The sequence below is a fragment of the Lynx canadensis genome, chromosome D4 (genome assembly GCF_007474595.2).
Source record: "Lynx canadensis isolate LIC74 chromosome D4, mLynCan4.pri.v2, whole genome shotgun sequence".
NCBI lineage: Eukaryota > Metazoa > Chordata > Mammalia > Carnivora > Felidae > Lynx > Lynx canadensis.
Window position 1 is genome coordinate 10,099,324 of NC_044315.2, and position 15,562 is coordinate 10,114,885.

The 15,562-nt window shown below is 45.8% G+C and overlaps 1 protein-coding gene across 1 annotated transcript in view; it reads right to left on the reverse strand.

Moving 5' to 3' along the window:
• Window positions 1-584: 584 nt before the first annotated feature.
• Window positions 585-15,562, reverse strand: part of DMRT1 (doublesex and mab-3 related transcription factor 1) — a 111,916-nt gene continuing 96,938 nt past the window's right edge. The window contains exon 5 of the mRNA XM_030293680.1: window positions 585-1,689. Coding sequence (XP_030149540.1) covers window positions 1,535-1,689 — 155 coding nt within the window. The 3' untranslated portion in view covers window positions 585-1,534. The remainder of the gene's footprint in view (window positions 1,690-15,562) is intronic.

A 15,562-nucleotide genomic window follows, 5' to 3' on the forward strand; every position in this document is an offset into this window, starting at 1 on the left:
CTTGGAGGTGGCGACTCCGCCGCCAGGTCCCTTCCTTGCGCACCCGCAGCCTTCTGGCGTCGCCGCCACAATAGCTACAGCTACAGCCGCCCCGAAGGGCACACGGCTGCAGTAGCAGCAGCCTGACAAGTGTGATAAAATGATCTTCCTTAACTAAACTCGTAAAGCACTGGGCAATAAAACTCAATCTTCTGTAAAATCCAATTAAGTCATTATCTGACTGATTGTATCTTTAATTGAAAACAGAAGTGACAGTAAATTTCTGTGATATATCAGGATCAATCGATACCACTATACGATTCAGCCCCAAGAAGTGATTTATAATGTCAAACCTATATAGGTAACTCCACATTATTCTCTCTAAAACCACTGGTGGATGAAATTAAGAGTAAGTGCATTTAATAAAAAACAAGATGGTCAGGTTATTGATTACAACAGATGGGGGTGAAATCAAATAGATGTTTTCAAAGCACAGAGCGAAGAAAATACAAGTAATTTCTTTTTTCCTGTTTAATACCGCTCACCAAATATACACACAAGAAAATTCAGTCATCAATAACATTTTTATTTCAGGTACAGCTGCAACTACACAGAACAATGAATTTTTTTAGACTAGTTTCATTTCAGGATGGCTTCTGTTACATAAGGAAGTACTCCACAAGCAATTTTTAACAAAGTAATGAACTCAGAAATCTGTAGTAACTTTTAAAGATGTACTTATTTTCAAATCAGATTACAACCTAAGGTTACAAAATAGTCTAGATTGCATCCATTTATTTTTCTCCTGTAGCAGAAGGAATGTGTATGATAAACTCTCCTATTATTCTAGAAACAAATCCAGGAATTCTGTATTACTGAGGTTACTTTCAATTGTGTTGTTTTGAAATAACCCTTTATGGAAAGGGCAGTGGTTCTCAGGAGCTTTCTTTTTCTGACTGTATTTCAATCATGTTTTGGATTTGGGGGGGTGGCGTGGGGTAGGGCTCGGCTTTTCCAACAGCAACACAAACACACCGTATTTCCATTTACTCTTTCTGTGGATTTCTAAAACAATCACTAAGTTTGTCTGCTCTTTTCTTCTCACTGGTCAGGTATTTGGCTAAATTTATATTTTTGCAGCTTTATTAAAATACTAAAATAGAAACGTCTAAGGCACCTAAGATTTCATTTTAAAATCAGAGGTAATATCTAATCATGACACACTGAGATGCAAATGTACTGCTTTACTTTAGTGAATTACTGTCTTTCTTGAAAACTACAATGTAAACCAGTATCATCCACAAAGTAGGGGTGGAGGGAATACTACTATCTAACTCCGTGAGCAAAGCACTTAATTCTTGTGGATGGTAGTCCTGGATCCTAAACTATTCCAAATACATTCTGGCCCCTGGGCTAAGCTCTAAGGAGTGGAAACCAAACACGTTCTCAACAGTTAAGTCGACCTGAGTCAAGACAAAATATGAACAACAAACCCTGTGTCTAAATGGAATACACCTGCTACTCCAAGTGAACCGCCAAAAGCATCGGGCACCATTCACTCGTCCTCTTCGATGACCGGAGTAACGCTGAAGCTGCTTGGCTCCGAGGCCGACTCGCATTCGAGCACTCCCTTTGTGCTCTCGTTACTAATGGGAGAGCTGCTGGAGAGGGAAACCAAGCCAGAATCTTGACTGCTGGGCGGCGAGAATACTGGGTCGTGGGGAAAGACAGGGAGGGAGAAAAGCACGTTAAAAGTAGCCAGTCTTTCTACATTCAGGATTCAGTGAGGTTTCAACAAAGATAGAGGCGCTCTGCATCTCCATCCTGCGTTCAAAGCGTGGTTACAGGCAGTCATGACAACCCCCAGCGTTTCTTTAGAATTAAAAAAAAAACAACAACAGTATTTCTGCACAATATCTATTCAGTTATCTGTTTGCATTTGAAAGGGAAAGTTAGGGAGCAGAATTCTGGATTTATGTGCATAAGGAAAAAAAAAAACCAATCTGCATCCCCCTCTTTGGGGAAACTATTTCCACCCTTCACTGAACCCCTCCCCTTTATGTAAAGGATGCTAATAGAACTTGTCTTGTCAAATGATCCGTCTGACAAATTACCCCCAGCAAGACTCCACCCATGTATTTCCACCATTTGACAGGTAACCCTAAGTTTTTCGACATATAGCAAGCAAAGGTGATAGCTTATCAATTTTCCTGTTATTTCTCTTCGATATACAGGGACAAACACTTGCTGTTTACATAACTTCTGCAAACCAAAAAGCAAGAAATGGGAGGGAAACTTTTTACAAAATATGAGAAGTTTAATACCTTCACAAAAACAGAAGTCAGGTAAAGATTTTAAAAGCAAATCTGTGAACATAAAACTCTACTAGGAAACTGACACTAAATATGAAAGATGCTAAATGTGCTCAACAATGTTTGCAACCTCACAAGCCACAGTAGATACAAAATTTAAGCAAAAGGGTCTCTGACCTTCTTAACCTTAGCCGAGTTCAGATCCACCCCCAGAACTCCCTTCCTGCCTAGTGTGAACGTAATTAAGGGGAAGCTGCAGTGGCAATTTCTCTCCTCATTAACTTCCTGATTGGTTTCAGCCTCAGGATTCTGCCGGGCAGTAGTTTGTCACCAATTCCAAATGGCCAATCGTTAATACTAATGTTTGTGTAACTAACTGCCAGCATCTGCCACGGCTTCTTGTACAACAATAATGGTGAAAGGGTACATTAGTGCTCCTGTGTTAATTCAGCTTGTGTTCATCAATAGGGAAATCTATGATGTAATTAGCAAAATGCACTGGGAACTGAGTGCTGAAGTCATTTGTAGGGAACTAAATCATCGTAGAAGCTGCACCGAGTCCTGATGTGTTTGCCATCAATACTTATTATGTTTGGGATTTAATAAGGTATATTACCGTGCTGAAAAGAGACCTTTTTACAAGAGAACACTATTTACGCTTGTTATGGGTTTGGAAAAGGTTTGCTGCAGCTAGTGGAAACACACAGAACTAAAAGAGCAGAGCTAGGATTTAAGAAGCGGACCTTTAAAACCACTCCACTGGACCAAATTATCTCAGAAGGCTCCTTTCTTCTAACGTGACATATGGATGGATAGACAGAAGAACGGAGAGTTTTGTAGGGCTGCCTCAAAACCTCCAAGAAGGAAAGGCATGATCTGGAAACTTAGTGAATAAATCTGAAAAACAATTTGGGCAATTTCCTGACAAACAATTACCTTTGATACTGATAGTATTTGCTTAGTAACTGAAATTAAAAAGCAAGGGTAATAGTGTGTAAGCCTTTTTAAGTGGAGCGCTGTTAAATAGTACTTTACAGACCCCAACAAAGCATACACATGCACGCCAACCAAAACAACTGGGAACCTAAAAAACCTGAAACCTTCATTTTACTGCAGTCCATAAAGGCTACATTTGAAGTGTTACATGGATTTAAAAATCCCCACAAATCCAAGATGATTTATGAATTGTGCTACATACACAGCACGTTGTATATACAAAGAAATGTTTTCCAAAGGCGGCACTTTGCTCTGACATCTTGGAACTACACAAAGATCTGGAGAGCCATCTAAGAACCAACCAGGGAGGGGGTATGAGTTATCTGCCCACCGCCCTCAACCCACCTCAAACCAGTGATGGAACCTTCTCTGTCTGGAAGCGCTGGGGACGAGAAGGTTTACTGCCCTACCTCCTGTATGCCACAAGCTGTAATGAAATACTTAATCCTCAAACCAGTCACCGAAAGAATCACCCCCGCCGGTTGATGGAGGGGACCCCGTGCATGTGGCACTTGTCAGCACCACCCCCTGGGTTGCTCCCCCCGGACCGTCCCACCCTCCTTGGGTGCCACACTGGCCTGGGAACCCTCCTCATCTCCGTGCTGCGGCGAGTTTAAGGAGGCAAAAGAACTGACCCTTGTCAGACTGATGCAGTGGCCAGAAAGGAGTGAGTGAGAGCTCTCTGCCACGTTCTGAGCCCTGGGCCTGCCTTCTGCCTTCAGTCAGCAGCTGACCCACGAGATGCCCCTCCACCCCAGCCGTGCACCTCTTACCCCCATTTAATAAACTGATCCGTGACCAGAAAAGGGAGGGGCAGGAATTCTGCAAAAGGAAGAAATGTGGGGATAGCTCCCTTTGGCCCTCAGTTGCCTTGTGCGTGTTTTCTTGGAAAGTATTCCTGTGACTCAGGCTACAGAGACACAGTGTCACCTGCAGAGACGGGGGAGGCTCCAAGCACTCCTAATCCATGACTGCACTCAGGGAAGATGCAAATAAATGAACTCAACCGGTTTTGGAAAGTGTCAGCATTTTTCAGGGTTTCTCCACTCAAAATTTAAATCGATGTCATTTTTACTTTTGTCCAAGGCTTGGCATCGTCTTTGAATAGTGGGACAGTGTTTGCTGAACTCATTTTGTGTGGCCCCCTCCTAAGAGTAGTTAAGGATTTCAGAAGTGTTATCCTGGAGACGAATGTCCAAAATGTGTTTTAGTACTGTCCTTAAAGGTACACTCTCCGTTTTAATGCAGCTTCATTAAACTCTGTTGGGGGAAGAGTAGTAATTGGTCACTGTAAATCATTTTATACCAATTAAAAATTCCAAAGTCAGAGTTATCCTTTCAGCTTTTTAAGTTGATTTTAATGAGCCTGACACAAGGCTCATTTCAACTCAAAAGGTTCCTCTTAATTATTTTGTAAAAATGCTAATGCCTTGTGTCAGTGGGACTGTAAGAAAAGGTACAGTGTTGGTAGCACTAGAAATTGGTTCGGTCTTTCTGGACAGCAATCTAGTGACATGTAATGAGAACCGTAAAACTGTTCATCCCCTCTGACCCGGTAATTCCACTCTGGGGAATAAACCCAAAGAAAGAAAGAATAATTGGCCCAGAGATGCTCAACACACGACTATTTGCATCACTGAAGATGTCAGTGCTTCGCTCCGGGCTGGGACTGGGCGGTGGGGGGATGGGGACAGCTGAGCTCGGGGAGGGGGGACAGGAAGCTTTCACAAGGCAATAAACAATTCAGGATTATGCTACCCCTCGATCGCGGGCAGGCTCCCAGCATTTACAGAAATGGAAGAAATGACTTCTGGAGACCGAGGTAGAGCCTAAAAAGTAAGAAAAAGGAAGACTTGCCCATCTGCTCTTTTCTCCGGTTCCAGTGAAAGGTGGGGAGACCTAGGGGCTGACCCTTGATTGAACCAGCAAGCCCAGTATCTGTTTTCTCTCAAGTAGCCTATTTGTCCACCGAAGGAGGGGCTTTCTTTTACTATTATTTAAAAGCAAAAAACCTTGCACATAATCACTCTTCCCGGTGCTGGGGAAAAAGAAAAAAATTTAAGATAATGGCAGCAACGCCATCTAACCATCATCGTACCGCCACCCCCAAAACCCACCTCACCAAAAAAACCAAACAAAAACCACTCTAACTGCTAAATCTTTCGACACTGCAAAGACCCCTGACTTTTAACTTGAATGATCTGTTGGAAGTCAGTGGGCTGGAACGAATAATTCTCCTCCAATGATGTGAGAAAACAGGATATTCATGCTTGAGAAAAATTTTTCTTCCTCTCTATGTTAAATACTATGCAACGCCCACTAAGAAACCACTTAAAAATAAGAATGCAAGCAGCATTCTTCAATTGTTAGCAACTCTTCACCTCCGAGGGGACAGGGAGAAAAACAAAAGTGCTGGCCTCGGAGTCTGATGAAAAAGCTAATGAAAATTTCTCAAACAACAAATTCTTCCGCTTCATGATAAACCGTAGTGTTTGGAAATAAAATCCCTTCCAATCAATACCACTTAGCAGATATTTAATGTTTCACAATGGAACTCTTTTCCGCTGTGAAACTGCTGCCCCTTCTCACTAACGTTTAAAATAATTAGGATTATCTGAGCCAGTCCGAAGCTTGGCAGGTTCAGTCTGTACTTTCAAACAGCATTAATTCTTGGCACTCGGAACAAGGGATAAAAGGTAAAGATATGAATGGAGATCTTTATTCAACCCGATCTATCACGGATTAGTTCATTCTTTTCCAGTTCATGCCTGCACTCCAGTTAAGGGGAGGGCAAAGCTGTAACTGATGTAATTAGAAACCACAAGCTGAGAAAAAATAGCCCTTTATTAATCTCCCCATTTACTATGTATTTACTAAAATATATATGTGTGTATATATATATATATATACGTATATATACATATATATAAAATCTTTGAAGCAATTAAGTGTGTTTTTCCCCCAACCTAAGTGTAATTAAAGGACAGTGACAAGAGAGAGCTGTTGAGGATTACGCCTTCCTTGAAAACACGTCTTCACGGGCAGTTCTAAAATCTAACACCGATTCTGAGAGGGGCCAGCTCTGTGCTCTGCATGTTGTCGAGACAAGTGGCCGAGCCACGGTAAAGGAAGGTTCCTGTGGTTGGCAGCAGGCACAGGTCACTGCTTCTCTCTTGAGGAACCCTCACGACCTTTTGAAGCACTGGGAAGGGCCGTTTCTACAAACGAAGTGAACGTGTAAGAGAAAGTACCCATTATGCAATATTAACAGTACCTCCGTCCCTCTAAATTTCTTGCATAACAAGGAGACACAACTCCCCAAATCACGCCAGAACACTTTCATTCTCAAAGTAAGCAGAAGCCCATGGAGCACCCTTCAGGAGCACTCTGGAGAGAGCGAGGGCCCCGGGGGGGGGGGGGGGGCTGAGGACCCGAGTCACAGCCTAGCCTGGCGGTTTGCAGCCCACCAGCTGGCTCATCCTACCGCTCCACAAAATCGGCGAGGATACGCCAAACCTTCTCCCTTACCCCCCTAGAGTTCAACACAGAGGGAACAATCCTTGACTGTTTTAATGTAGTGCCCAAAAAACGAAAACGAGAGGAAGGAAGGACTCCACTCAGCCTTGCACCTGACCTGGGACCCCGGGGCAGAATCCTCTCGGACCAGACGCCCCCCACGCCCCCTCTGCAAGACAGATACTCCTGAACTACTACATGGCTTATTGCTTAGGGTCATAAAACCAACTGGAGTGTCAGAGCAAGCCCATGAATTAGCAGTGTGCCCGCGACAGCAGCCCTAACGGCACCTCCAAGGACCCCACCCATCGCACCTCTACCCCAAAACTTCCTGCCCGTCAGCAGTGGTGATGCTGCTGGAGGCTCCCTGACCCCAAACTGTCCCCATCAGTAGTGGAGGACTCTCTCGCTGACTCACTCATTCCTGAACTCTCTCTGAAGTGAGCACATGAGGGGTTAACTCATCAGGGCTGGCCCACCCGAGGGAGGCAGCATTTTTGGTGACCCACACAATCCAAACATTCACATTTCCTCAGTGTGTTTTAACCAAAATACACTGCGTCTCAAAACCGTGCAGCGTGGCTTCGACTTCTCTTAGGTGACAACATCCTGAGATAAAGGCTCACACTGGCTGACTCTGCCCTCCTTTGCCCTTCGGTGAGCTGAATACGAAGCAGACTCTGAAGAAACCTCCTACGCTGCCCGGGGGATGGACGGAAGCATCCTGGGCCTTGGTTTCCCCATCTGTGAAATGAGACTATTAACAGGCCACTGTGATAATTACCGAGTAACATTCATCAGTTGCCTCATTTTATCTGTCTGCAAGTCTCAGTCTTAAGGTCTTAAAGTTAGAAGATTCTTGCCTTTGAAGGTGCAGGAATTCAATTGGGATTTAGGGCAAGGTCTATTCATCCTGGGCCACATACACAGTTGCCTTCTTGAGAGAGCCCGGAAGAGGAAGGCAGGTTTGCTTCCTTTGGACACCATCCCTTTAAGACAGCACTATCTGGAAGCAGGAAGAATCTCTTGTGTTTGAGCCTAAGTCTGTCTGAAAACGGGAACTCTGGGAAGTCCTGGGCAGAGGCATCGATGACCCAAAAGAAGTAGGGGTCTCACCGGTTCCCAATCTTCAATCACTGGCTACCTGGAGCCCTGAGAATGGGGCTCGCTGGGCTGGCGGAGGCTGACCCTCAGAGGGCAACAGGGCAGAGCCTCTGTTAGGTATGCGGGCTTTGGTCAGTTCCGTACCCTCTCCATGCCTGAGTTTCCTCGTCTGTGAAACGGGAACAGAGTAGATGGTTCTACACAAAGCGGTGGGGCTCTGTAAAGTCTGACGCCGCCGAAAAGCCCACCTTCAAATCCCGCCAAGCTTCAGGCTTTGGTGACCCCCACGCGGGGCCTGGCTAGGGCAGCGGGACTTCAGTGGTGTGAGCCCTGTCCCTAGCACCACCTCCCGGCCTCCACCCCCCTCCCCGCTGCCCCCAGCAGCCTCTGAGAGTCCGTGTCAAAAGCCTCCGAGCTCGGACACCAGCACCTCAGTGAACACCTGAGACCCGGTTTCTTTAACTGTTAAAGGAGAATAATCGTGTGTCTCACAAAGCTGACTAGAGGATCGAGGAGACGGAATCTGACGAAATAGTTGGCTGGCAAACCTGCAGAATATACACACCCGTCAGTCACGACGAGCCCCCGCCGCTCCCCCAACCCCGCAGGAGTCTGCAAACTTCTGCGGGAAGAAGCCAGGGACTCTGTGCACCCCACTGCCCGGCACAGAACCAAGAAATGAGTAAGATTTGTATTAACTCTGGTTGAGAAAGAAAAAAAAAGGGGGGGGGGACTTAGTGATGACACACCCCAAACATCCCTGAATGTTCTCAGACAAGTTTCAATTCTGACGTTCAGGGAAAGGGGACTTTTACTTTATTCACCCTTCTGCACACACCAAGATACTGACAGTTACGATGAATTAATTCCAAGTTGACCCCGGGGCCTGTGAGTTTGTGCTTTTCACAGCACCGTGCACAGCACTGGCGTTACACACAGGATTTCCAGAAGCCAGGTCAACAGGTCAGCAGTCAGGGCTGAACCAGGTGGAGCTGTCAGAGCCTCGTGGCAAAAACAGGTCAAAGACAGACATCTGGTATGCTGAAATGGAGAACATCTACCATACGTTGTCTGGCACAGGGCAGTGCACACAGTGGGTGTTTAATAATGACAAACGTGTGGGAGAGACCACGGAATTCAGTCTTCGCAAGACATGCCATAACCACAGAACGGGGCAAGCTCACACGCTGGCCAGAGTCGCAAGCCTAAAACCAGTTTTGAGGGCTATAAACTGCAAGGGTTTTACTGAATTCCATCTGTATTTACTGCACAGACTCTAAGCAAAGCCTGGGTACAGAGGCAGAGAAAAGCCACATCAAACACACCCTGGGACCAGGATCTCAGCCCAGGCCAAGGCCAAAGAGCCCGGCTCTTAGTGAGCATGGGGACCGTGTTCCGGGGGACTCTGCAATGCAAACACAGCTCAAGTCCAAGAACGGCACTGCGACTGGGTGGTCACATGGACAGCTGCACTTGCAAACAGAGCATAAACACGGAATATAATCTCAGAAACTAAAGCAGACCAGGCAAACCAGATGCTCAAAAGTCATCTCTGCAGGAGGTTTTCCATGCGATCCTGGGAAAGCGGTTTTCTCAGATACAGCAGGATTCACGCTCACAAAGCAGGCTGCGGGGGGCATTTGCCATGCCAAAAACTAGCTCAGCTCTGTCCAGATTATTTTGCAACAAGAGAACATTTTCAAGTAGCCTTGTGTTTTTCTTCACGTTGAGAAGAAGAAAGGATCACAGATGCTTTGACCTTAATGGGTGATATAATTGATGGGAACATCGACCTTGATGGGCATCTTGTTGAAGCTAAGAAAAAGGATCAAAGTTTGGAGTTCACACCACCACCGGGAGGGCTGGTCGGCGAAGGACAGTGAATGCTGCCTTCGAACCTAAGGCCTGAAAGGAACTCGGTTGCTGGCTAAACCACCAGCCTGTGGCCTGTCTTTCACTTTGGGATTACATCATCTTCCATAAAACGTGCTGTTTAACAAAACATTTAAGATATGCAGCTTTAGATGCACGGTTAAGGAAGCTTTTCGTTTAGAAATACTCTGAGACGTTTTGCCACGAAGTGGATATAAGAGAAAGTTCGTGAGCCATTTCTCAAATAGAACCTGTATAAAATTTGCAGCTTGTAATTTAAAAGTAAATATTGGGGCACCTGGGTGGTTCGGTCGGTGGAGGGTCTGACTTCGGCTCAGGTCACAATCTCGTGTTCATGGGTTAGAGCCCCTCAGAGTCGGGAGCCTGCTTTGGGTTCTGTATCTCCCTCTCTCTCTGCCCCTCCCCTGATCACGCTCTGTCTCTCAAAAAATAAAAAACGCTAAAAAAAATTAAATATAAAAAATGGAAGTAAATATTATGGGAGGCCTGGGTGGCGCAGTCAGTTAAAGTGTCCGACTCTTGGTTTCAGCTCAGGTCATGATCTCACAGTTTTTGAGTTTGAGCCCCACATCGGGGTCTGCACTGACAGCTCAGAGCCTGTGTGAAATTCTCTCTCTCTCTCTCTCTGCCCCTCCCCCACTTGCGCACACACGCGGTCTCTCACTCTCTCAAAATAAATAAATTAAAAACAAAATAAAAGTAAATATTGTGCCCCAAATGAAATGCCAGCAAGCAGGGTAGAAAACTGTGTTGTGTACATTATTTTACCTTTACCTCAAGGGGACTCCATCTTCTTTCAAAAGCAAACGCAAAACTCATCAGTACTGGCTACCATTCTATGCCAACTTGTTACTCCCCTTTCTAGCTAGCGTTACAGGAAATTACTAAAATTACTAAGGAAATTACTAAGACTAGTAATTATTAATATTTTTCTCTGGTACAGGATAAGGAAGCAGACACATCCAAATAAAACATATGCCAGATGAAATCAATCAGGACAGAAAATTCCAGGCATTTCCAGACAGGAGCATACATGCCTAACTCACAGCCACACGAGTGATTTTACCACCTCAATACAATACCGCCATCATGGACAGTTAAGGGAAGTTCAGGTTACAAGAGCGAGAATACACTATTTTGGAATGGTTCACGTTAAGGGTGAACAGAAATAAGAAAATAAGAGCACAGAGTGTATGTTTTTCCAAAAGAGAATTTCTACACTTTGCCCAAGACTCCAAAAGCTAAAAAAATAAAATAAAATAAAAAATTCAGTAGATGTATTTCTGAAATCATTTTTAGGTCAAGTGCTGTCTTTTCACTTAGCCCCCAAGAAAGGACATCCACCCTGTGTGAAGTGAATCTGTGGGTGATATGAGGCATTTGGGGACTGTGCTTGCGCCTTCTTCCCTCTAGACGTTTGTGGTACTTTCTAACTGTTTCGAGAGAGAAGAGCTCATGTGTGGACAAGAAAAGGTCTTCCTTTCCTCCACAATTGCATCTTGAAGCCAACGTGAGCTGCGGCCTTTGTTTGGGGCGCTCCGGGAATGGCCGCCTGTGGCCTCCTTGGACGGAAAGGCTCCGCACGGGGGGGCTGCGGGTGCCCGTCAGCCCAGCTCCACTCTGAACCGAAGGGAACCGATACCAGCATTTTTTACCAAAGCAGGGGACAAATTCTTATTTAGCTCTTCCTTCCTCTGGTCAACAGATTGGGTTTCCCTTTCAGGACTTAGTTTTCTGTTTTTCGTTTCTTTTTTACTGTGGTGAAACGCACATCACATAGAACATTTTAACCATTTTCAGGCGTACGGTGAAGGGGTATTATGTCCACACACGTTGTGATGCACTTGCCATCTCCAGGACGTCTTCATGTTTGCAAACAGAAAGTCCACACCTGCTGAACGAGAACTCTCCATTCCCTCCTCCCTCAGCGCCCAGTGAGCACCCTTCTGTTTTCTGTGGTTGTGCAAGGACCACTCTGGGAACCTCACGGAAGTGGGTCATACAGTGTTTGTCGTTTTGTGACTGGCTTATTTCAGTTGGCATAATGTCCTCAGGGTTCATCCATGTTGTAGCGTGCGGCAGGATTTCTGTCCTTCTGAAGGCGGAATAATGTTCCACTGTATGTAGACACCACATTTTGTTTACCTACTCATTTCTCGGTGGCTATGTGGGCTGTGTCTGCCTTTGGCTATTATGAAAAATGCTGGTGTAATCACTGGTGTTCAAATATCTCCTAACGTCCTTGCTGGCAATTCTTTGGGGGAACATACCCAGAAGTGTGACTGCTGCATTATATGGTAAACCTATTTTCAGGGTCGCCTGGGTGGCTCAGTCGGTTGAGCGTCCGACTTTGACTCAGGTCATGATCTCACGGCCTGTGGGTTCGAGCCCCGCGTCGGGCTCTGTGCTGACCGCTCAGAGCCTGGAGCCTGCTTCGGATTCTGTGTCTCCCTCTCTCTCAGCCCCTCCCCTGCTCATGCTCTCGCTCTCTCAAAAAAATGAATGAAACATTAAAAAGTTATATGGTAATTCCACTTTCAGTGTTTTGAGAAACCGGTGTTATGGTTTTTCAGAGTAGCTATACCATTTCACATTCCCACCAGCAACACACAGGGTTCCAATTTCTCCACAACCTTGCGAACACTTATTCTTTTGTTTAAATTACAGCCATCCTAACAGGTATTTGGTCTTTTCCTATTAACCCATTCCTCAATTTCTCCCTGCCCTTCTTTACCCTTACTTAGTGTCCTGTCTCCATTTCACTACCACCGAATTTAACTAAAGAGTAGGCCTCACGGACCATTCGCTGGGTTAGGCCCGGCCAACTGGTGGCTGTCTTATTCCCAGACAGGTTTCCTCCAGGTCCCCCACGACTTTCAGATCCCCACAGCCCACGGCTGCTCTGGTCTTCCCTCAGCTGCTTCCTGCAATGTAAATTCACTGTGTGTAAAATTAAACCTACCATTCCCCGCAGAGTAAATACGACCCTCTTCTCTTGGGTCCGGAGCACGCCCACGTCACTGGCTCAACCTCTAAGCCTCAGGATTATCTTAGGAAACTTCTCCCTTCACCTCTCCCCTACCTCCCAGCACTGGCAAAGTCCTGCTCCTGTGAACCCCATGGGGCTCTTCCTCAGATCTCTCCTTCCCATTTCACTCTGTCCCTCCACGCCCCAGACTGGATCCCACCCTCATTACCTGTACCTAACCTACCAGAATCTGGTTGTCCTGCTCTGTCTTCTCGATCTCTCTCCTTCACCTTCCCCAGAACGGCCACCCTACTTCCAGAGAAACATCTCCCCTCAATCAGCACCTCTGGTGGCATCTGGAAAAGCCCAGACTCATCTGAGGAGGAGCAACCGGTTTGCCCACATCTCCCCTGCACTTGACTCATCCTGCTCTCCCCACCCCCAGCTCAGACCCAGGATCCTGGCCTTTGACACGTGCTTGTGCTGGTCCCACTGTCCCCTAGTCTCCACAGGTCGAAACCCAGCTCAAAGCTACTTTCCTCTCCCTCCTCAAAGGCCCAGAGTATTTTGCCTCTGCCTTTCTTGTGGTGCTCACTCCCACCTTCCTAGCCCTGCCTCTCCACCTCTCCCATCACAGACCTAACAACTCTCCCCACAGAACAGGGGAGGATCCACGTCATATTTGTCTTTGGGGCCCTTTGGTGGCCACCAGTTAAAAGCCTGCTGTCTGGTAAGCACTCAACACATACTAGTTGAGGAATGAATGAGAGATCGGACTCACTGGTCAAAGCAAGCGGATCTGTTTCCTAGAGCCCAACCCACCCTGAGCCACACACTACGTGAGCTCCCACAAGAACAATGGTGGGGAGGCAGCTGGAGTGAAAGGGAGAGGCATAGCTGTCAGTCCCACATCCAGGAAGGGGTGAGAGAGCCAACAGAGCCATGACGACACGTGACAGTGAATCTGAATCCTCCAGAAAGGTTCAGCATGCTGAAGGCAAGGATCCACTTGTAAACCTCCCTGTTGTCTGAGGCTGGGAGGCAGGAAACTTTGGCGACAGCAGGGGAAATGATCAGTCATTTGGGGAATTCATTTATGTGAAATCGCTAATTTCTCAGTGACCAAGAGCTAACGAGGTACCATGAATCGTCTCTTAAACTCAGTCCTCGGGGCACCTGGGTGGCTCAGTTGGTTGAACGTCTGCCTCGACTCTTGGTTTCAGCAAAGATCATGATCTCATGGGTTCGTGAGATCGAACCCCACATCAGGCTCTGTACTGATAGCGTGGAACCTGCTGGGGACTCTCTCTCTGCCCCTCTCTGCTCACACACACACTCACACTCTCCCTTAAAATAAACATTAGGGGCGCCTGGGTGGCGCAGTCGGTTAAGCGTCCGACTTCAGCCAGGTCACGATCTCGCGGTCCGTGAGTTTGAGCCCCGCGTCAGGCTCTGGGCTGATGGCTCGGAACCTGGAGCCTGTTTCCGATTCTGTGTCTCCCTCTCTCTCTGCCCCTCCCCCGTTCATGCTCTGTCTCTCTCTGTCCCAAAAATAAATAAACGTTGAAAAAAAAAAATAAATAAACATTAAAAAAAAACCAAACTCAGTCCTTGGATGATGTAATTTCACTCTAGACACTAACAGAAATGTTAGATGTAAAATCGCAAGACTGAAAGGTACGTAGGCACTTTTTTTCCTCCAATGACAGAACCTTATTAAAACTACTCCCTGAAAAAGGTAGGTAATGTGACACCATCACATAGGTTTTGCAAAGACTGCTTTCTATTATTGATTGAGAATGAGAACACAATAAACAGACTTAATTCAACAGACGTACAGAGAACTCCAGCCTCAACCCTCTTCACAAGCACCCCTGCCACATTAATACACAATGGCCACAGACTTGTCTGCAAAGCAAGCCTCTACATATTTCAGAGATACGTATCTTCCAAACCTTTGAAGTCTTGGACATTCAAGTCTGTAGTCTATCACAATAAGTAGTCTTACCACTACTAAAAATAGACCTTTCAGCTTTAAAAAACAAAAGACAAACAAGAATATAAATATCACCGACTCTGACTAACCAGCAGGCCAGCATTTGGTCACAATATAATTGATTTCACCCTCAATGCTACTGTTGAAAGTATTTAAATGCCCAGGCACTGACTCCAACCCACACACTCCTCCTCGATCCCCATTCCAAGCAGACCAGGTATTTTCACACATGGTTCATCTTCAGTGAAGACTGTAATTAAATCTTTAATTTGAAAACAAGAGTGAAGGTCCAGCACTCTGCATTATTGGCTGCCCTCGAAGCTTAGAGCAAAGAGCAATCAAATAACAAATGGTGACCTTAGCTCCTTCAAGCTTAAGTAATCTGCTAATTTCAGAAGGTACCGGCTCCTCTCAAAAGTGGCCAATTTACAAGTGGAAGTGCTTTCCACAGTTAACTGGCAAGCTTCCTGGGAATCAGAAATGTTATTTAAATTGCATAAACCGTCAAGTTTATGTGCTGCCTGGCCTTTTGCTCACACCATCATCTTTAAAGCATAAACTTCAGAACGTGCTTTATTTCATATCCAACGTGTGGGAAGAGGCCTGTTAGGGAGCTGAGTGTTAGGAACGCGAATACTAGCACTGGTCCCTTTTACTCTCCTCCTCTACCTCCAGAATGACCTAAAACTCTTCTTAGGCATAAAAAAAGGCAGTGTGGTACAAACTGATTATTAACTCTTAGAATACTTATTAAGCATCTGCTCTGTGCCCTGCAAGGCTGTAGCCACAGGAAATAGA